At 43.0% G+C, this 21,864-nt stretch overlaps 1 protein-coding gene across 9 annotated transcripts in view; it reads left to right on the forward strand.

Annotated features, from left to right (window-relative positions):
• Positions 1–21,864, forward strand: part of MYBL2 (MYB proto-oncogene like 2) — a 337,297-nt gene that overhangs the window by 214,665 nt on the left and 100,768 nt on the right. For all 9 annotated transcript variants that reach the window (XM_069243766.1, XM_069243761.1, XM_069243768.1 and 6 more), the window contains one exon: positions 5,695–5,808. In XM_069243766.1, coding sequence (XP_069099867.1) covers positions 5,695–5,808 — 114 coding nt within the window. The remainder of the gene's footprint in view (positions 1–5,694; positions 5,809–21,864) is intronic.

The raw sequence follows: 21,864 nt of genomic DNA on the forward strand, positions 1-21,864 counted from the left end.
TCAAGCCAGAAATACAACAGGCTGTGTTAAGCATGTCCTTCGATGTAAAAAAAAAAAAAAAAAAAAAAAAAATCTTTTTGGAATAGAAATGGACATAGCAATAGAAAAGCTACGAAAAGACTCCGACACAGCTAAGGCAATGGGTGCACTCTGTTCTACACCATATGGAGGGTCATTTAATAAAACTCAATTTAGAGGTGGTTTCAGACCACAGCTGTCAGAGGCATCAACCACCCTACCAAACACAGTACCAACAATGTGGATTTAGAGGCACATATAGAGGCCAATACTCTAGAAATTCCAGACCTCCTAGCAGCCTGCAACACACCCAAAACAGTGACTTCTTTCACTCTCTTCCACTCCACACCTCTCCTTTGGGGGGGAAGACCACAGCAGTTCCACACACATTGGCAAAATATCACCACAGACAACTGGGTGCTATCAGTTATCCACAATGGCTATTGCCTAGAATTGATAAACACTCCTCCAACTATTCCACCAAGGTTTCACAAAATAACCACAGAACACATAATTCTGTTAGAAGAAGAGGTCCAATCTCTACTATTCAAACAAGCAATAGGGTTAGTTCCACAGTCTCAGGAACAGGAGTTTATTCACTATATTATCTAATTCCCTAAAAAGATGGCACCCTCAGGCTAATATTAGACCTCAGGCACCTCAATCTTTACATCCTGTCAGAACATTTTCACATGGTAACTTTACAGGATGTTATCCCACTGCTACAAAAACAAGATTTTATGACAGCCTTAGACCTAAAGGATGCGTATTTCCACATACTCATCCATCCTGCCCACAGAAAAAATTCCTCAGGGTTGTCATTCAAGGAAAACACATTACCAGTTCAAAGTGTTACCATTTGGAATAACAACAGCGCCAAGGGTATTCACAAAGTGCTTGGCAGTAGTGGCAGCTTACCTAAGAAGACAACATATACATGTCTTTCCATATCTAGACGATTGGCTAATAAAAATCAAGCAGTCGTACACAATGCCAAAATCATACAGGTTATGTAATACAAACCTTCCACACACTAGGTTTCTCAAACTACCTAAAATCACACCTTCAACCAGCACAACTAGAACCGTATTTAGGCGCGATATTAAATACTCAACAAGCTCTAGCGTTTCCAAACACTCAAAGGATACAAGCTTTCCAAAATGTAATTTCTCTAATACAGCCAAATCAACAATACACTGTAAGATTTGTCATGAAAATTCTAGGAATGATGGCATCCTGTAGTGCGATTGTTCCACACGCAAGATTAAACATGCGGCCCTTACAACAGTGCCTTGAACAACAATGGTCACAGGCACACAGTCAACTCCAAGATCTAGTGTTGATAAACCGCCAAACATATATGTCCCTTCAGTGGTGGAATTCTACCAATCTAATCAAGGGGCGGTCATTTCAAGACCCTGTGCCTCTGACCATAATTACAACAGATGCATCAATGATTGGTTGGGGAGCTCACCTAAACAATCACAACATTCAAGGACAATGGGATGTCAAACAAACAGCTACACATAAACCACTTGGAGTTATTAGCTGCCTTTCTAGCCCTCAAAGCATTTCAACTTCTTCTCACACAGAAGAATGTTCTTATCAAAACAGACAACATGACAACCATGTATTATCTCAACAAACAGGGAGGGAGACATTCATCCCAACTGTCCATTCTAGCCCCAGAAATGTGGAAATGGGCAGATATTCTCAGCAGAAATCTCCAACAAACTCACGAATGGGAGATTCATCCTCATGTACTTCAAAAGTGGGGAACACCAAACATAGACCTGTTTGTAACAAGCGAAAACACAAAATGCCAAAACTTCGCATCCAGACACCCACATCCCCTATCCAAGGGCAATGATCTATGGATCAATTGGTCAGGGATATTTGCGAATGCTTCTCCCCTCTTCCACTCCTTCCGTTTCTAGTCAACAAGTTGCGTCAAACTTCACTCAGCATGATACTCATACAGCCAACATGGGCACTTCAGCCGTGGTACACAACATTACTAGATCTATCTGTAGTACCACACTCCAAACTCCCATGCAGACCAGATCTGTTGACACAAAACAGAGGTCAAATCAGACATCCAAATCCCAAAGCTCTCAATCTAGCAATTTGGCTCCTGAGGTCATAGAGTTTAGATATTTACAACTCCCATCGGAAGGTATGGAAGTTATTAAACAAGCAAGAAAACCTACTACTAGACGGTGCTAGGCAAACAAATGGAAAAGATTTGTATATTACTGTCAATCTAAACAAATAGACCCTCTTACAGCATCAATACAAGACATTGTATGCTATTTACTTCGTTTACAAAAATCAAATTTAGCATTTTCTTCAACAAAAATACATCTTACTGCAATTTCCTCATAGTTACAAAATATACAACATAGCTCGTTAGGGTTCCTGCCATTAAAGCTTTCATGGAAGGCTTAAACCGCATCATTCCACCCAGAACACCACCAGTTCCATCTTGGAATCTGAATATAGTGCTTACAAGACTTATAGGTCCACCATTTGAGCCAATGCACTTGTGTCAAATTCAATTTCTAACATGGAAAGTTGCCTTCCTAGTGGCAATTACTTCTTAAAGAAGAGTAAGTGAAATCCAAGCCTTTACTCTTGAGGAACCTTTATTCCAAGTACACAAACATAAAGTTGTACTAAGCACAAATCCAAAGTTTCTACCAAAAGTTGTATCACCATTTCATATTAATCAAACAGTGGAACTGCCAGTCTTCTTTCCACAGCCAGATTCTGCGGCAGAAAGAGCTCTACATACATTGGACATCAAAAGAGCTTTAATGTACTATGTAGACAGAACTAAACCATTTAGAAAGACTAAACAACTCTTTGTAGCTTTCCAACAACCATATACAGGCAAACCTATATCAAAACAAGGTTTAGCAAGATGGATTGTAAGGTGCATCCAGACATGCTATATCAAAGCAAAAAACAGCTTTTAATTACTCCCAAAGCACATTCTACACGAAAGAAAAGTGCAACAGTTTTAGTTTTTTTGTTTTTTTTAGGGAATATTCCAATGGCTGAAATATGTAACCCATATGTAACACCCCATACATTCACTAAACACTGCTATGTAGACGTATTATCAGAACAACAAGCCACAGTAGGTCAAGCTGTTCTAAGAACATTATTTCAAACAACTTCAACTCCGACAGGCTAGCCACCGCTATTTTCTGGGAGGACAAACTGCTTTGTAGTCTATGCACAGCATGTGTATCTGCAGCTACACATGCCATTGAACGGAAAATGTCATTTACCCAGTGTACATCTGTTCGTGGCATGTTCTGCTGCAGATTCACATGCACCCTCTCTCCTCCCCGGAAGCCTGTAGTTGTTTAAGTTAACACATTTGTATATACATTTGCATGAACATCTCTTACTTAATACCTATATACTCTATCACTCCTTCCTTTACCCTCTGCGGGAAAACAATCTAACAATGCGATGCCCATGCGCAATGGAACCGAAGAGGAAGGGTAACTCGATCCTGTGACTCTAAAAAAACTTCTTCGAAGAAAAACAACTTGTAACACTCTGAGCCCAAAACTAGATGTCGGAATCAATATGCACAGCATGTGAATCTGCAGGAGAACATGCCACAAACAGATGTACACTGGGTAAGTGACATTTTCCATATATATATATATATATATATATATATATATATATATATATATATACTCAACAAGTACTGCTAAACATTTGGTGGGTGCTCCTTTCGTGAGGGTGGACTCAACTGCATCAATTTGCTTTCGCAGTACAAATAAGACACTCAGGCCCATCCAACTTCTACATTTATTCACAATTGGCAAACAGGCACATTTTGGCTACACACCTTTCTTAATGTTTGTACTTCGGTGTGGCAACCCTTGTTAAATGTACATTCCTATTAGTTCTTAAGAATTAAAATCAAAAGAGGACTGGCCCATTTCAACCTCTCTAATGTTTAAGCTCTTATGCCTGGCTGCCATACTGACATTCAGTTCTTTTGTACTGACAAAATCAATAAAAATACATAAAAGATGGCATGAAGGTGGTTCCCAATGAGGTAAATTTAGAAAAATTTAAAAATAAATAACATCTGCGTGTTTCATTTTCATAATTGCAGTGCCCAAATGAAATAATAAATAAGATGTCCTCGAGAAAGGCAGTATGCCAAAACAAGTCCATAAACAGAAATCTATACAGACCACCATGAGTGCACAAATTTCGTCTGTGTTTGGAATGCGCAGTGTATATATCATGAGTTCACCCTCATGCTTGCGGAACCCACTGTTAAATAGGAGCGGCAGCTTTGGTGAAGTTTGTGAAAAGCTAAGTGTGTGTGTGTGTGTATATATATATATATATATATATATATGTGTGTGTGTGTGTGTATATTTACATGGAAGTGTTCATAACTGACTTGCTCCATTGATCTAGTGATCTTAGGGCCTGCACATTGAGGATTTGTAGGCAAAAGTGTTTTGCTGCGCAGGGCAGATCTCTGCAGCTAACATTTTCAGGATTGCAAGATTGTAGCACACAGTTGAAGTAAAAATGTGCACATGCCTAACCTGAACTTCACCTTAATCCATCTGGATTTAGGTGTTCTTGTCAGTTACACAGGAGGAGGAGTGATCTTTCCTAGGTGAGATAGAGGTGTGGAAGGTTAGGATGTGGAGTGGGTTATTAAGCTAGACGTCCTGGGCCTTAAATGGCACAATGTTCTTTCTCCTCTACTACAAAACCATTACATTGATGGTAGTCTGTTTTGATTTATTTGAGGCCAACTGTGAAATCGCAAATGGGTAAATCAGTTTAGCACATTTTTTTTGTATGGAACCAATTCACTTATCCATTGGTGTGACTCGTTGCTCTGACTTTGTCATTGGAGTGCAGCTGAATCGCCTTTACAAGGCAGCTAAGCTAACATGCAGTTATTCCAACATATGCCTTTGGTGTAAGCATGTTTAGGCTAATTTATTCTTACTAATTTGTGGATTCTGGATACTGTGTAGGACTTTGCCACCATGACTGTCTCTTCATTGTTACTTGGAAAGAAGCAACACGCATCGATCCGACTTTCAACCTTTACTTATCCCTAGGAAGAAACACACATTATTCTTGTCTGTTGATATCCTTTCTTTTTCAATGATTCTGGAAAGAAATTGATGAAAGGAAATATTGCTTTTAGCCTGAAAAGGTAGGCGTGTGAAGCTCTTAGAAGCTTCCACATTAATCTCATGAATCATTTTTCTCTCTCCATCCAGTGTAATTGTTGAACAGAGCAAATTAAATCTAAATCATCCTAAAGGCATCTCCTTCTCCGTTCAGCCTTCTGTATTTGTCTAATCAACAGTTCTTTATAAATTTTAATTTATGAATTGGCATAGCCCTAATTTGTTTTCCTTTTCCAAGGTCCAGAGTTTTTCTTATGCCTATCTTTGTCCATTGTAATTCCCCTTTACATTTTCAACCATGGTGCACAACACAAGCTGCAATATGGTGCTGGGACTGATTTATGTTTTTTTCCATCCTGACTTGGATATGGAGTAGGTGTAAGAGGTGGGGAATGACATGTTTCTTAATATTCAAAATTAGATGGTTGTCGCTTAGAACCTTCCTAAATGTCCAATGTTCTCATACTTTTCTCAGCCTCCGACACCCCACTTAGAGGAGGACCTGAAGGAGGTGTTACGGAGTGAGGCAGGCATAGAGCTGGTCATTGTAGATGAAGCGAAGATGGGAAATCATAAGCGGAAGCAAGCAGTGAGTATTTCATGACCATTCAAGAACAGTGCATTCATACAGTTGGTTTATATTTTGATGTATCTTTTTTAAAATAATTATTATAGGCTGAAGTTATTCTATTTGCCAACTCCCAGATAACCTTTAAGATGACGATTTGAGTACAAATCTGACCTGTTCTGCTTTATGAAGGACCAGATGTCCAATTCATACTCAACCTCCCTCCCTACACCTCTTTAACTCATTTTCTTATTGTTTTTTTAATTTTTATTTTTTTATATGGATTGGAAATGTGGTTTGAAACATCATACATTTTTCTTTACATCTCATTGTAAAGAATGTTCTCCATTATGATAAATACTGTTCTTTATGGATAATTTTAAATTCAGATTCATAGAATGTTACTTTTCCCCTGTAATTCTGGCCCACATTTTGCTTCTCTTAATGGAATCGAAAGCTGGCCTTTAACTGATATCTTACCAGATGTAGTTGGCAGTCCTTTTGCCCATCATTTATCTGGTTGTCCTGACGGACTTCGAAGTGTCAGTAAGTTTACCCAAAAATGACATCAATTATTAGGCTACTTTGAAGGATTCAATCTTACGCAGCTAGTAGGCCATTATATAGATTTGTTATTTGTTTGTGGACTCACTCATTGTAAAATCACCAATCCCTATGATCTGACAACTTTATAATTTGTTTTGGAATACCTTAAACATGAATGTAGTCCACTCCACAACATCTTTTTAACTAGATCTCTAATATGATTCTGAGGACTGGGGTAATCATTTCACATACTCTGATGGTACATAGCGTGAAGCATTGGATCAGTGAATTCAACTAAAAATATTTAGAGTATGAAGCCCATTAAGTCACCCATTCACAAGTGGAGTCTAAGCAGAAAAATAGGCCAAGCTGCAGAAAATACATGTCAAGATAAACTCCTTTAACGTGTTGAGCAACTTATTTCTAGCCTAATGTTAGCCTCTGGGAAAGAAACATATATTGCATACGGGTGCTTGAAAACGACTTACAGGGTTATCCTTCTGGAGTCACGGTAAGTGTGGGGCAAGGCTATACCAGAAGGTCACCTCAGTCGGCTCTGGCGTGTCTGGGTGCAGAGATGCTTTTCAGCATTGGGTGTCCCATTCACTTTAATGGAAAATGGTCCTGGTTAAAGGAAGCCGCAAGTGGGGACTTAGTGATCAGTCCGACTAAACCCAAAGAGGTGCACACCTTTCAAGGGTCTTGGGATCTCGTTGGCGCTATTGGCCCATTTTGACTCAAGCTGAGGGGCTTGGGGGCAGTGGTGCATTCAGGTGTTTCGTTTTCGTGGTACAAGGCTCTTGCAGTTTCAGTGTGCTGCCCATAGAGGCCTCACACAGGGACTGGGGGTCCAGTGCGGCTAACTCCAAACGGGAGCTCAGCTCTGGAGGGTCTCTGGATCTTATGGGCACTGTCGGTTCACTTCTCGTTGGGCTGTGGGCTCGGGTTCAGTTTTGCTTTGTCTGGCGGGTTCATGCTGAAAGACTCTTGTGGTGTTCTTCGGTGCCTGCAGACATGCAGCGAATCAGCTCCTCTGCTCCAAAGGAGATGTTGGTTGCTTCTTGAAGTGCTGACAGCCTTCCCAAGCTTTTGGAGGCTGATCAACTTCAGGACGAGTTGCCTTTGGTGCAATTGCTGAGGACAGTAGGTAGGCCCACAGGGTTGGCACCAAGTCATTTGCTTCTCCTCAGTTCTTGCAGCTCTTCGGTGTTCTCCTTTGTTCCAACGAATCTGACTCCCTGGTGTCAGGGGGCAACCTAACTACTGAATTTAGGGGTGTTAAGGGGAGTGAAGGGTACTTGGGGTCACTTCATCACTGATATGACCACTTCCTGTTGGAAGTGGTCTTAATCCTATCCCAGAGTGCCTAATTCCACCACATACAAGATGATGGAATTTCTATTTTCGTGATAGCCCAACTGGGGTGCATGACTAGTCTGGGAGTTTAACACTGCTCCTGACTATCTAATTTCCCACCAATCCTGTTGCCATATGGGCCTCTGGGCAGGGTGGCATCTCCCAGGACTGCGGGAATCCATGGTTTCATATCAAAGGCAGCAGGGACTTTGAAGTTCCTGGCTTTGGCATACTAAATCACTAGTCAACCTGCTGGAGGATGTGTGAACATCGTCCTCCTCAGCAGGCATTGTTTCTGTCCTCAGAGCATGGGCTCTCACCTGCAGGGGGTCAGAAACCAGTCTGTGGTGGCAGGCTGGACTGTACCAGTCAGCCAGCACACCAGAGGGCTAGCAGGTTTCAGGGGGTATCTCTATAGTACCCTTTGGGTACATATATTAATAAATCTGTCACTGGAATTGGTGTGGTTTTATTAAAACAGGGTACCAAACACCATAGGTTTCAGTGAAGGCATTACGTAGCTGAAAGACTGGTTTTGCTCAGTACATACCTTAAGATGGCTTTCCTGTTCACTTGTAATGTCTAAAAATGACTTGAGTAACACAAAAGGATGATGGATGGTATGTTGAAACTTTTCAAACACTCACCCCCAGTCACAGATTTGGATTTAATCCATAGTTCTTTTGCTCACCATGCCACCCCAGTTTGGACCCAGCCATATGCAAATCAGCCTTGAGACTGTACCCTATGGGAACACTCCAGCCCAAACTACCAGGCCACAGCCTCCCTGGACCGGAAACACGCATCTTGCTCACTATGCCTCCTGATTCAGGCTAGCCTGGCTGAAGAGGGGTGATACCCCAAAACTTGTCACAGGATGCTGGTTTCTGGTGTGTGCCATGTCATGTTTTCAGACATGGTTTGCGCCATGTCACACAGCCTGCAATGGCAGTCTGTATGTAATTTGTGTGTGAGTCCCTTGAGCTGGCAAAAGACATGCTTCAGCCCTAGGGCCCTCCTCTTTAGTACCCATGCCCTAGGTACAAGGGGTACCATTTACTTGGGACTTACAGGGGTGCAAAAGGCCATGCTAGTCGGGCTAGAATTAGACTACTTGCTTTAGGGGAAAGAGCACTGTCACGGAGGTCTGATAAGCAGGCCTCAGTCAGAGCCGAAAACCAGCATATAGTAGTTCTAAAGGGGGCAAAAAGTAGGGGGAGTATCTGCTAAGAAGTCTGGTTTCTACAGTAGACGCAAGTTGTTAGTATAAATACCCTAAAGCTATATTTTTTTTTATATTGGTTGTCCTTCTTTGCTGGCCCCATATTGGTTTGCATAGCTCCAGTCTCGCCCCCTTCTTAATGTAATTACTTTTTTACATTAATGAGGAAAGGTGTGAACAGCTTCTATCAAAGAGCAAAGTGCCTTTGTTAGCAGTTGGCCTACTTGCAGGTGGTGCTTGGGTTGGAAGTTATTGAAGGCTGTCCTGTAATTGCTCTAGTTTGAAATCTCTGTGGTACCCTTGGCAGACCAGCTTGGTACTTGGGCAGTGCAGTTTTACATGTTCAGATTTAATGTGCACCAACAAAGTATGGCCCTGACAGTCCTGCTTCCCAGTCCACACTGACATGCTTGCTGGTGGGAATTTTGGATGTGTTCCAACTTCCTGATGATAAATCCTGTCAAAACAGTTGTTGCTCACCATTGACAAACTAGATCCTTCGGCTGGGCTGGGGTTCATGGGTCATGACCCCTCCCCGCTAGGACAGTATGCAACCTGGGTTTGCATCTGGATCACTTCAATATCAGGCAAAGGAAGTGACCATAACTTGTTTCTGGCAGCTAAAGCTACATAAACAATTTCTTCCTTTTGTGGATTACATCAGTCATGTACTGGTGATATACGCTTTAATCTTGACACATATCGACTATGGTAATGCCTGTTTTATGTGAGGGTATTGTACAAGGTGCTTAGGTGACTGGTTGCCCAATTAAGAACAGGCAGGCCGAGGTTCCAGCACGTTTCACCTATCCTGACCCAGGTGCTTCTGCTGCCAGTAAGGAATAAAGCTTTTAAGACCTTGTTGATACTATATCACATTCTCTGAGTTGCAGCTCTGCAGTCTAAAAATAAAGGTTTACACCGGCTGCCCAGATCCCTGAGGTCGAGGCCTGTACACAGTTGCCATTCCAATAACTCTGACCAAAACCTTTGAGGACAGAACTTTATTTGTGAATAGATAGAAAGCGACCAGGGCACTCCAGAATTCATAGAACCGAGATATGTAGAATGACAAAAAGATTTATTTGTAAACCTTCATGGTAAAACCTTCCATGAACTTAAGGTCAATACATGAAATATTCAGGTAACAGCCTGTTCATATAATACAATTAATGTCCATAGAAAGTGACCAATACATGTATATTCGGTAACAGCCAACACGTGTTTCGTCCTCAATGGACTTCTTCAAGGCTGGAAACAAAGAACAAATTGGAGCTCTTAAACAAAATAAAATCTACTGCCAATCGGTAGTTAGCATTTATGGGTGAAGCCTTTTGTTTTAATTAGAACAAAGTAAAAGGTGAGCGTTAGGTATAGGTCAAGTGTAGAGACCCATTGTAAGTAATGCGCAATAGAATAGAGAAAACCCATTGATTTATGATGTGTTAAGTCTAAAGAAGTAATCTATTAGATAATATAGGTGGTGCGTAGCAGTGAGGAAGCCCAGACTTGACAATTTGTAAATACTGGAGATATTAACACCCATTAATAGAACCAAGAGGTGTGCTGTGGGGGGTGTAGGTTTTTTATCCCCTCTCTTTCCAGAAGGAAAGGGGATTGTGATAAGATTAATATTACATGCACACGCGTGATATAACATGGCGCCAGACGGCATATACAGCATATAATGTTACCTCATGGACTAAGATGTATACGGGAATCACGATGTTAATGTTAGGGTTCCAAGTGGACATTCTGGAATGGTAGAAAAAGCCCAGAAAAAAGATACATTACTAATGTGCAGGGCTCATGTATGTCCAGTGAAAAAAGAGGAATGTTGGAGACAAAGATAAGACCTACCAGGGAGATCGAAGGGTTCTCCATCTCAGTAAACAAAGTCCATTTATAGTCCCGAGACGGATGTTGTTAATATGCGAATAGTGCGTATGCAGAAAGAGTGTATCTCCGATAAGAGGAACACTCTAATTGTGGTTTTTTTGGGTGAGAGCAGTCTGTAAAAATATAGAGCAAGGGACAAAAGGGGGAAATCATATCAACTGGAAACGTTGCCAAAAACCGTGAGTACCAGCTTTAAAATCTAGTACATAAGAAACTAGTTAACTAAAAAGTGAGCAGGGGCGTAGAAAAGATGATATACACAAAATTCTATCAGTGATACTCGCTTTCAATTAATACAGCGGTAACACGCCACTCCCTGGACATAAAAGAGGGTTCTCCCCCTGCTGACCGACCAAAGTATAAACTAATTCCAGTATGTTGTGCCAGGGCATGTAGTAAGGGGGGAGTGGATCCCATATTTCTAGAGCAGTCAAAAAATATATATAGTCGAATATCCACTCGAGAAAAAGAATGTAAACGCGCTTACCAGTGTTTCCCCAAATCCGGGAAGAAAAACACAACCGGTAAGTGTGCGCGTAGCAGGCAGCGCGTGTTAACGCTGCCGTGTCCTGTCCGACAGCAAAGCATTAGAGGAGTGCCGGCGTATGTATGCGTGTGCTCCAAAAGGTAAAAACAGAAAAAGGGACTAACGTCTAGTCCGCTTCGGCAGATGGGGATGACGGCTCCATGGTTGGAGCACTTTATCGACGCCATGTTAGAGGGAAAGTGAAGCGGAAAACAAAGTAAAAATTGCCGCAGTAGTAAAGTAAAGCGACCATGGAACACAGATAAGTTAGAAAGCATGCGAGTGCGTAACAAATTAGTAACATACGCGGAAAATAAAGTGGTGCTGCAATGGAGACCAAAATCCCCCGATTAAATGTACCCTTACTCCAATATGGTTGGTCCACGAGGGCTGTTCCATGTGAGGGTGGGAAGAGCAAAGGCAGGGTGCATGTATAGTGAATACGGTGAAGAGAAAGAAAGGGAGGGAAGTATTACAACAGAAAGGACAGTAAATACATGAGATACAGTCGGGAAATTATATACAAATGCTAGTATATAATGTGGAGAATTAAACATGGTAAATTAACACGATTACCGTATTTGGCATTATTACACGAGGGGAAGTGGACAAAAGAGCGGTCACAAAAGTACATTCTTTTCATTAGGAGAGCTAAAGAAGTTTTTTTCAAATATACTTTGTGATTAGTGAAGGATTTCCAATGGTGTATTTGACAATAATTCCGTACTATCTTACAAAATTAAGTGTATTCTAAATGGCACAAAACATGAACAGAGACAAAAACATTCAAAGGACTAATAAAACAGAACAGACATCAGCAATGTTTAAGAAGATTGTTAACAAAACAAACAATGGTGTAGATTGTTCATAGTTGTGCCAGAGGTCTAGAATGCAAAGGGATGGACATCAAATACACTGCGAGAGTTACTCATAGACATTGCAATATTACAATACATATGAAATGATCCGGGGGCACGTACACTATATTTAATTTTCTTAATCTTTTGGTTGTAGCCTAAAATCAATCGGCTAGAAAAAAGGAAAAGTGTAAGGCCAGAAACTGGATACTACTGGTGAACAGATGAATACTGGGTGGATGACATCAGTAGTAAGGTGGGAACATTACACCTATTTTAGAGAAAAACATGTAGGTCCTTATTAATGTTCAGGCCCTGTTCTACTGCTCTTAACTTAATGATCCACCTACTTTCAAGGCGTCTAAGGGCCAAAGTGCGGTTGCCTCCTCGAGGCAGCTTTTTTACAGAGTCAACTCCGTGGACAGAAATGTCCAGGACTTCTCTACGTCCATGTGTCTCGTTGTAATGGGTAGCAAAGGGATAATTAGTATTTGAAGAGCGAATAGCCCTCAAGTGCTCTTGGATTCTCTCTTTTAAAGGTCGAATGGTGCTACCCACATAAATGAGTCCACATGTACAAACAATACAGTAAACCACACAGCTTGTGTTGCAGTTAATAAAGTGCTTGAGTTTGTGCGTGACCTGTGTGTTGTATCGGAAGTTCACTGTTTTATCTTTAATGTATCCACAGATGTTGCAGTGTCCACACCTGTACGTACCAGGTGGTGGTTTGGGCATCCAGGTGTCCCTATTCTCTGGTGGCAAAAAGCTATGACATAGCTTGTCCCGTAGGGTGGTACCTCTCATGTAAATAATGCTAGGGTTGGTGGTAAGTCCATTTCTTAGAATGTTGTCTGTTAGTAAAGTAGACCAATGTTTACGTACAGTCTTGTAGATTTGGGAACTTAGTGCACTGTGTTTTATAACCAAGGATATGTGTTTCTGTGACCCCTTCTTTGTTGTGTCAGTGAGTAGGTTGGGACGTTTCACCTTCATGATCTTATTAACAGCTTTAGTAAGGGTCTGAGGATGGTAACCTCTGTGCCTAAAACGTTGTTCCATGTTGAGTAGTTCTTTACGGAATGTCGTTTCCTCACTGCAGTTGCGTCGAATCCTGGTTACTTCCCCATATGGAATGGCATCAATTTGGGATTTAGGATGTGAGCTAGTAGCATGCAGTAATGCGTTGCATGCCGTGGGCTTTCTGAAAAGTCTGGTACATAGTTTACCGTTCTTTATGTAGATAGTGAGATCAAGGAAGTTAATGCAAGATTGGCTGGCCTCATGTGTAAATCTGATGTTGAAAATGTTATTATTGAGATGTTCTGTGAACAATAGGAGTGAATGTGCATCACCTGACCAAAAAACCAAAATATCATCAATGTACCTGCCCCAATATAGGATGTGTTGTGTAAGGGGTGGGGGACATGAACGCCACACATGAATTTTTTCCAGGTAGCCCATGTAGAGGTTGGCATATGATGGGGAGAATTTTGCTCCCATTGCCACCCCCTGTATCTGGCGATACCAGCATCCATTGTGTAAAAAAGACCCCAAGAAGGATACCTCAAATGCCATCTCTATTGTCAACTTATCCTCTAAAATCCTGACCTCCAACCAAACCAATGTGCTCAAAAAAGGCTTAGGATTTGTACCCACCACACTTCCAGACTTCACAGAACTCCACATAGGTCTTTTTAAGTACAGGGGGTGGCAATGGGAGCAAAATTCTATATTGGGGCAGGTACATTGATGATATTTTGGTTTTTTGGTCAGGTGATGCACATTCACTCCTATTGTTCACAGAACATCTCAATAATAACATTTTCAACATCAGATTTACACATGAGGCCAGCCAATCTTGCATTAACTTCCTTGATCTCACTATCTACATAAAGAACGGTAAACTATGTACCAGACTTTGCAGAAAGCCCACGGCATGCAACGCATTACTGCATGCTACTAGCTCACATCCTAAATCCCAAATTGATGCCATTCCATATGGGGAAGTAACCAGGATTTGACGCAACTGCAGTGAGGAAACGACATTCCGTAAAGAACTACTCAACATGGAACAACGTTTTAGGCACAGAGGTTACCATCCTCAGACCCTTACTAAAGCTGTTAATAAGATCATGAAGGTGAAACGTCCCAACCTACTCACTGACACAACAAAGAAGGGGTCACAGAAACACATATCCTTGGTTATAAAACACAGTGCACTAAGTTCCCAAATCTACAAGACTGTACGTAAACATTGGTCTACTTTACTAACAGACAACATTCTAAGAAATGGACTTACCACCAACCCTAGCATTATTTACATGAGAGGTACCACCCTACGGGACAAGCTATGTCATAGCTTTTTGCCACCAGAGAATAGGGACACCTGGATGCCCAAACCACCACCTGGTACGTACAGGTGTGGACACTGCAACATCTGTGGATACATTAAAGATAAAACAGTGAACTTCCGATACAACACACAGGTCACGCACAAACTCAAGCACTTTATTAACTGCAACACAAGCTGTGTGGTTTACTGTATTGTTTGTACATGTGGACTCATTTATGTGGGTAGCACCATTCGACCTTTAAAAGAGAGAATCCAAGAGCACTTGAGGGCTATTCGCTCTTCAAATACTAATTATCCCTTTGCTACCCATTACAATGAGACACATGGACGTAGAGAAGTCCTGGACATTTCTGTCCACGGAGTTGACTCTGTAAAAAAGCTGCCTCGAGGAGGCAACCGCACTTTGGCCCTTAGACGCCTTGAAAGTAGGTGGATCATTAAGTTAAGAGCAGTAGAACAGGGCCTGAACATTAATAAGGACCTACATGTTTTTCTCTAAAATAGGTGTAATGTTCCCACCTTACTACTGATGTCATCCACCCAGTATTCATCTATTCACCAGTAGTATCCAGTTTCTGGCCTTACACTTTTCCTTTTTTCTAGCCGATTGATTTTAGGCTACAACCAAAAGATTAAGAAAATTAAATATAGTGTACGTGCCCCCGGATCATTTCATATGTATTGTAATATTGCAATGTCTATGAGTAACTCTCGCAGTGTATTTGATGTCCATCCCTTTGCATTCTAGACCTCTGGCACAACTATGAACAATCTACACCATTGTTTGTTTTGTTAACAATCTTCTTAAACATTGCTGATGTCTGTTCTGTTTTATTAGTCCTTTGAATGTTTTTGTCTCTGTTCATGTTTTGTGCCATTTAGAATACACTTAATTTTGTAAGATAGTACGGAATTATTGTCAAATACACCATTGGAAATCCTTCACTAATCACAAAGTATATTTGAAAAAAACTTCTTTAGCTCTCCTAATGAAAAGAATGTACTTTTGTGACCGCTCTTTTGTCCACTTCCCCTCGTGTAATAATGCCAAATACGGTAATCGTGTTAATTTACCATGTTTAATTCTCCACATTATATACTAGCATTTGTATATAATTTCCCGACTGTATCTCATGTATTTACTGTCCTTTCTGTTGTAATACTTCCCTCCCTTTCTTTCTCTTCACCGTATTCACTATACATGCACCCTGCCTTTGCTCTTCCCACCCTCACATGGAACAGCACTCGTGGACCAACCATATTGGAGTAAGGGTACATTTAATCGGGGGATTTTGGTCTCCATTGCAGCACCACTTTATTTTCCGCGTATGTTACTAATTTGTTACGCACTCGCATGCTTTCTAACTTATCTGTGTTCCATGGTCGCTTTACTTTACTACTGCGGCAATTTTTACTTTGTTTTCCGCTTCACTTTCCCTCTAACATGGCGTCGATAAAGTGCTCCAACCATGGAGCCGTCATCCCCATCTGCCGAAGCGGACTAGACGTTAGTCCCTTTTTCTGTTTTTACCTTTTGGAGCACGCGCATACATACGCCGGCACTCCTCTAATGCTTTGCTGTCGGACAGGACACGGCAGCGTTAACACGCGCTGCCTGCTACGCGCACACTTACCGGTTGTGTTTTTCTTCCCGGATTTGGGGAAACACTGGTAAGCGCGTTTACATTCTTTTTCTCGAGTGGATATTCGACTATATATATTTTTTGACTGCTCTAGAAATATGGGATCCACTCCCCCCTTACTACATGCCCTGGCACAACATACTGGAATTAGTTTATACTTTGGTCGGTCAGCAGGGGGAGAACCCTCTTTTATGTCCAGGGAGTGGCGTGTTACCGCTGTATTAATTGAAAGCGAGTATCACTGATAGAATTTTGTGTATATCATCTTTTCTACGCCCCTGCTCACTTTTTAGTTAACTAGTTTCTTATGTACTAGATTTTAAAGCTGGTACTCACGGTTTTTGGCAACGTTTCCAGTTGATATGATTTCCCCCTTTTGTCCCTTGCTCTATATTTTTACAGACTGCTCTCACCCAAAAAAACCACAATTAGAGTGTTCCTCTTATCGGAGATACACTCTTTCTGCATACGCACTATTCGCATATTAACAACATCCGTCTCGGGACTATAAATGGACTTTGTTTACTGAGATGGAGAACCCTTCGATCTCCCTGGTAGGTCTTATCTTTGTCTCCAACATTCCTCTTTTTTCACTGGACATACATGAGCCCTGCACATTAGTAATGTATCTTTTTTCTGGGCTTTTTCTACCATTCCAGAATGTCCACTTGGAACCCTAACATTAACATCGTGATTCCCGTATACATCTTAGTCCATGAGGTAACATTATATGCTGTATATGCCGTCTGGCGCCATGTTATATCACGCGTGTGCATGTAATATTAATCTTATCACAATCCCCTTTCCTTCTGGAAAGAGAGGGGATAAAAAACCTACACCCCCCCACAGCACACCTCTTGGTTCTATTAATGGGTGTTAATATCTCCAGTATTTACAAATTGTCAAGTCTGGGCTTCCTCACTGCTACGCACCACCTATATTATCTAATAGATTACTTCTTTAGACTTAACACATCATAAATCAATGGGTTTTCTCTATTCTATTGCGCATTACTTACAATGGGTCTCTACACTTGACCTATACCTAACGCTCACCTTTTACTTTGTTCTAATTAAAACAAAAGGCTTCACCCATAAATGCTAACTACCGATTGGCAGTAGATTTTATTTTGTTTAAGAGCTCCAATTTGTTCTTTGTTTCCAGCCTTGAAGAAGTCCATTGAGGACGAAACACGTGTTGGCTGTTACCGAATATACATGTATTGGTCACTTTCTATGGACATTAATTGTATTCTATGAACAGGCTGTTACCTGAATATTTCATGTATTGACCTTAAGTTCATGGAAGGTTTTACCATGAAGGTTTACCAATAAATCTTTTTGTCATTCTACATATCTCGGTTCTATGAATTTTGGAGTGCCCTGGTCGCTTTCTACCTATTCACTTTGTCTAGTACAGCGCAGGACATAGGTGGCCCTCCTAGGACCACTTTTTGTTTTTGTGCACCCTGAAACCCGTGGTGGTTGGGTTCACGTACCAGGCCGGCACCCTCCACATGACTATTTTTCTTTGTATTTTTTACTTATATCGGATGTGCGACGCCTTGAACATCAACCACTGGATATGAAGAACTTTATTTGTAACTGCCACCAGACAATGGAATAAGCTTCTTGACCTCTAGGCTAAGGAGCAGTTCCTCCACGTCAGAACATGTTCTGACCATGCTTCCAATGCACTCTGACCTTCATGGTCTATCAATAATGCAACAACAGTCTGTGAGCTGAAACTGTCCATGGACCAGGTTTTTTGGTACCCATTTGCATCCCTCAGAAGGATTTGAGGTGGCCTTACTCGGATTACTTGTTGGCAGATCTGTCCCCGGCGTCAGCTGTGCCACTCGACCTCTGATCAAGATGTGCCTCCTCCTCGAGTTCAAGTTTGCAGACTGTCCCCGGTGCAATGTCTGTGGTCACCTTTGACGCCACAACTAATTCCACCAGTCAAGGCCTCTGCACCGAGGTTGGGAGCATAGTTGATAGTGGTTTTGGACTGGCTCATCTGCAGGACCCTGTGGGGTCACAATCACTGTAAGGAAATGGCTCCCTGTTGCAGTTACCCCCCACATTTTGCCTGATACTGATGCTGACTTGACTGAGAAGTGTGCTGGGACCCTGCTAACCAGGCCCCAGCACCAGTGTTCTTTCACCTTAAATGTACCATTGTTTCCACAATTGGCACAACCCTGGCACCCAGGTAAGTCCCTTGTAACTGGTACCCCTGGTACCAAGGGCCCTGATGCCAGGGAAGGTCTCTAAGGGCTGCAGTATGTCTTATGCCACCCTAGGGACCCCTCACTCAGCACAGACACACTGCTTGCCAGCTTGTGTGTGCTGGTGGGGAGAAAATGACTAAGTCGACATGGCACTCCCCTCAGGGTGCCATGCCAACCTCACACTGCCTATGGCATAGGTAAGTCACCCCTCTAACAGGCCTTACAGCCCTAAGGCAGGGTGCACTATACCACAGGTGAGGGCATAGGTGCATGAGCACTATGCCCCTACAGTGTCTAAGCAAAACCTTCGACATTGTAAGTGCAGGGTAGCCATAAGAGTATTTGGTCTGGGAGTCTGTCAAAAACGAACTCCACAGCTCCATAATGGCTACACTGAATACTGGGAAGTTTGGTATCAAACTTCTCAGAATAATAAACCCACACTGATGCCAGTGTTGGATTTATTAATAAATGCACACAGAGGGCATCTTAGAGATACCCCCTGTATTTTACCCAATTGTTCAGTGCAGGACTGACTGGTCTGTGCCAGCCTGCTGCTGAGAGACGAGTTTCTGACCCCATGTGGTGAGGGCCTTTGTGCTCTCTGAGGACAGAAACAAAAGCCTGCTCTGGGTGGAGGTGCTTCACACCTCCCCCCTGCAGGAACTGTAATACCCAGCAGTGAGCCTCAAAGGCTCAGGCTTCGTGTTACAATGCCCCAGGGCACTCCAGCTAGTGGAGATGCCCGCCCCCTGGACACAGCCCCCACTTTTGGCCGCAAGTCCAGGAGAGAGAATGAGAAAAACAAGGAGTCGTCACTGGCCAGTCAGGACAGCCCCTAAGGTGTCCTGAGGTGACTCTGACTTTTAGAAATCCTCCATCTTGCAGATGGAGGATTCCCCCAATAGGATTAGGGATGTGCCCCCCCCCCCTCTCCTCAGGGAGGAGGCACAAAGAGGGTGTAGCCACCCTCAAGGACAGTAGCCAGTGGCTACTGCCCTCACAGACCTAAACACACCCCTAAATTGAGTATTTGGGGGCTCCCAGAACCGAGGATGACAGCTTCCTGCAACCTAAGAAGAAGAGGACTGCTAAGCTGAAAAACCCTGCAGAGAAGACGGAGACACCAACTACTTTGGCCCCAGCCCTACCGGCCTGTCTCCCCCCTTCTGAAGAAACTGCTCCAGCGACGCTTTCCCCAGGGACCAGCGACCTCTGAATCCTCAGAGGACTGCCCTGCTCTAAAAGGACCAAGAACTCCCGAGGACAGCGGCTCTGTTCATCCAAGACTGCAACTTTGTTTCAAAGGAGCAACTTTAAAACAACCTGCGTTTCCCGCCGGAAGCGTGAGACTTGCTACTCTGCACCCGACGCCCCCGGCTCGACTTGTGAAGAACAAACACTTCAGGGAGGACTCCCCGGCGACTGCGAGACTGTGAGTAGCCAGGGTTGCACCCCCCCCCCTCCCGAGCCCCCACAGCGACGCCTGCAGAGGGAATCCCGAGGCTCCCCCTGACTGCGACTGCCTGTTCCTCAGATCCCGACGCCTGGAAAAGACTCTGCACCCGCAGCCCCCAGGACCTGAAGGATCCGGACTCCAGTGCAGGAGTGACCCCCAGGAGGCCCTCTCCCTTGCCCAGGTGGTGGCTACCCTGAGGAGCCCCCCCCCTTGCCTGCCTGCATCGCTGAAGAGACCCCTTGGTCTCCCATTGATTTCTATTGCTAACCCGACGCTTGTTTGCACACTGCACCCGGCCGCCCCCGTGCTGCTGAGGGTGTACTTTCTGTGCTGACTTGTGTCCCCCCGGTGCCCTACAAAACCCCCCTGGTCTGCCCTCCGAAGACGCGGGTACTTACCTGCTGGCAGACTGGAACCGGGGCACCCCCTTCTCCATTGAAGCCAATGCGTTTTGGGCACCACTTTGACCTCTGCACCTCAGCCCTGAGCTGCTGGTGTGGTAACTTTGGGGTTGCTCTGAACCCCCAACGGTGGGCTACCTTGGACCCAAACTTGAACCCCCTAGTTGGTTTACTTACCTGCAAAAACTAACTCTTACTCCCCCCAGGAACTGTTGAAAATTGCACTAAGTGTCTAGTTTTAAAATAGCTATATGTGATTTATTTGAAAACTGTGTATGCTATTTTGATTATTCAAATTTCGTAAAGTACCTGCCTGCATTACCTTTCATTTGAAGTATTACATGTAAAATTTGAACCTGTGGTTCTTAAAATAAACTAAGAAAATATATTTTTCTATACAAAAACCTATTGCCTTGGAATGGTCTGAGTGTGTGTTCCTCATTTATTGCCTGTGTGTGTACAACAAATGCTTAACACTACTCCTTTGATAAGCCTACTGCTCGACCACACTACCACAAAATAGAGCATTAATATTATCTCTTTTTGCCACTATCTTACCTCTAAGGGGAACCCTTGGATTCTTTGCATACTATTCCTTACTTTGAAATAGTGCATACAGAGCCAACAATCACCATGCCTATACTCGCACTCTGACCCTGAAATGTCACAACAATATGACGATGTCAACCCAGAAGAGCTTTGATGACAACCTTTTCCAGGACCTTCAAGATGCCAGTGGTCTAGTTACCGGTCCAGATAATGGCATTTCCTAATCATGCAATGGCAACAGAGGAGTCTGCTTCCTTTGTTACAGTAATTAGCAGAGCAGAAGTTTTAAATCTCCGCTTACCTGCCACCGAAGAAAACAAATGTCCTGACAGAAGTGCTCCGCTGAGGACAAACGAGTAAAGAACCTTTTCTGGCCTTTAATGAGGCTGTCTCTGATATGCTGAATGGCAGATGGGCAAAGTTAGTCTCTTTCCCAATTGTCAGTAGGCAGGTAGCAAGGTGGCACAGGCTGGCCCGAAAGACCCAGATTTCCTCTTGCAACATCGTACTCTGGCAAGCCTAATAGTGAAGGGACCAGAGAGCAGAGCTAACGAGAATGCTTTCGTGACCACCCCACTTTGAACATTCACCAAATTCATGTTTTCCTCCACCAGCCTTGATCTTCGGTCAGTCAACACCAGCTGCCTCCCAGGAAGGTACTTGCACGCATTTTGGAATAGAGGTGAAGACATCTTGCCAACTATTTCTAAGGACATTCGACCAACCCCACAAACTCTTAAACAAGATGTTCAAGACGTGGTGAAGTATTTCATTCGTTCAGTTCTGGAAAATGACTGTCTGGGTAGTACAGTCTGGACCAGTGTGGTGTGTATCCACCACCCTTGGATTCTCTCCACTGGCTTTTGGAATGATGTCCAGCAAACATTAATAGACAAGGCCTTTTGAGCGAAGACTGACTTGGCTTTGGAAGGATTTAACCACCAGCACAATATTCTTAGCCCTGACCACTCAGCAGTTCCTCCAGCAACCTTGTTCCTTTCAAAGCTTCAGAAAGGGCTACCTGCAGACA

Source organism: Pleurodeles waltl, chromosome 7, assembly GCF_031143425.1.
Source record: "Pleurodeles waltl isolate 20211129_DDA chromosome 7, aPleWal1.hap1.20221129, whole genome shotgun sequence".
In the NCBI taxonomy this organism is placed as follows: Eukaryota; Metazoa; Chordata; class Amphibia; order Caudata; family Salamandridae; genus Pleurodeles; species Pleurodeles waltl.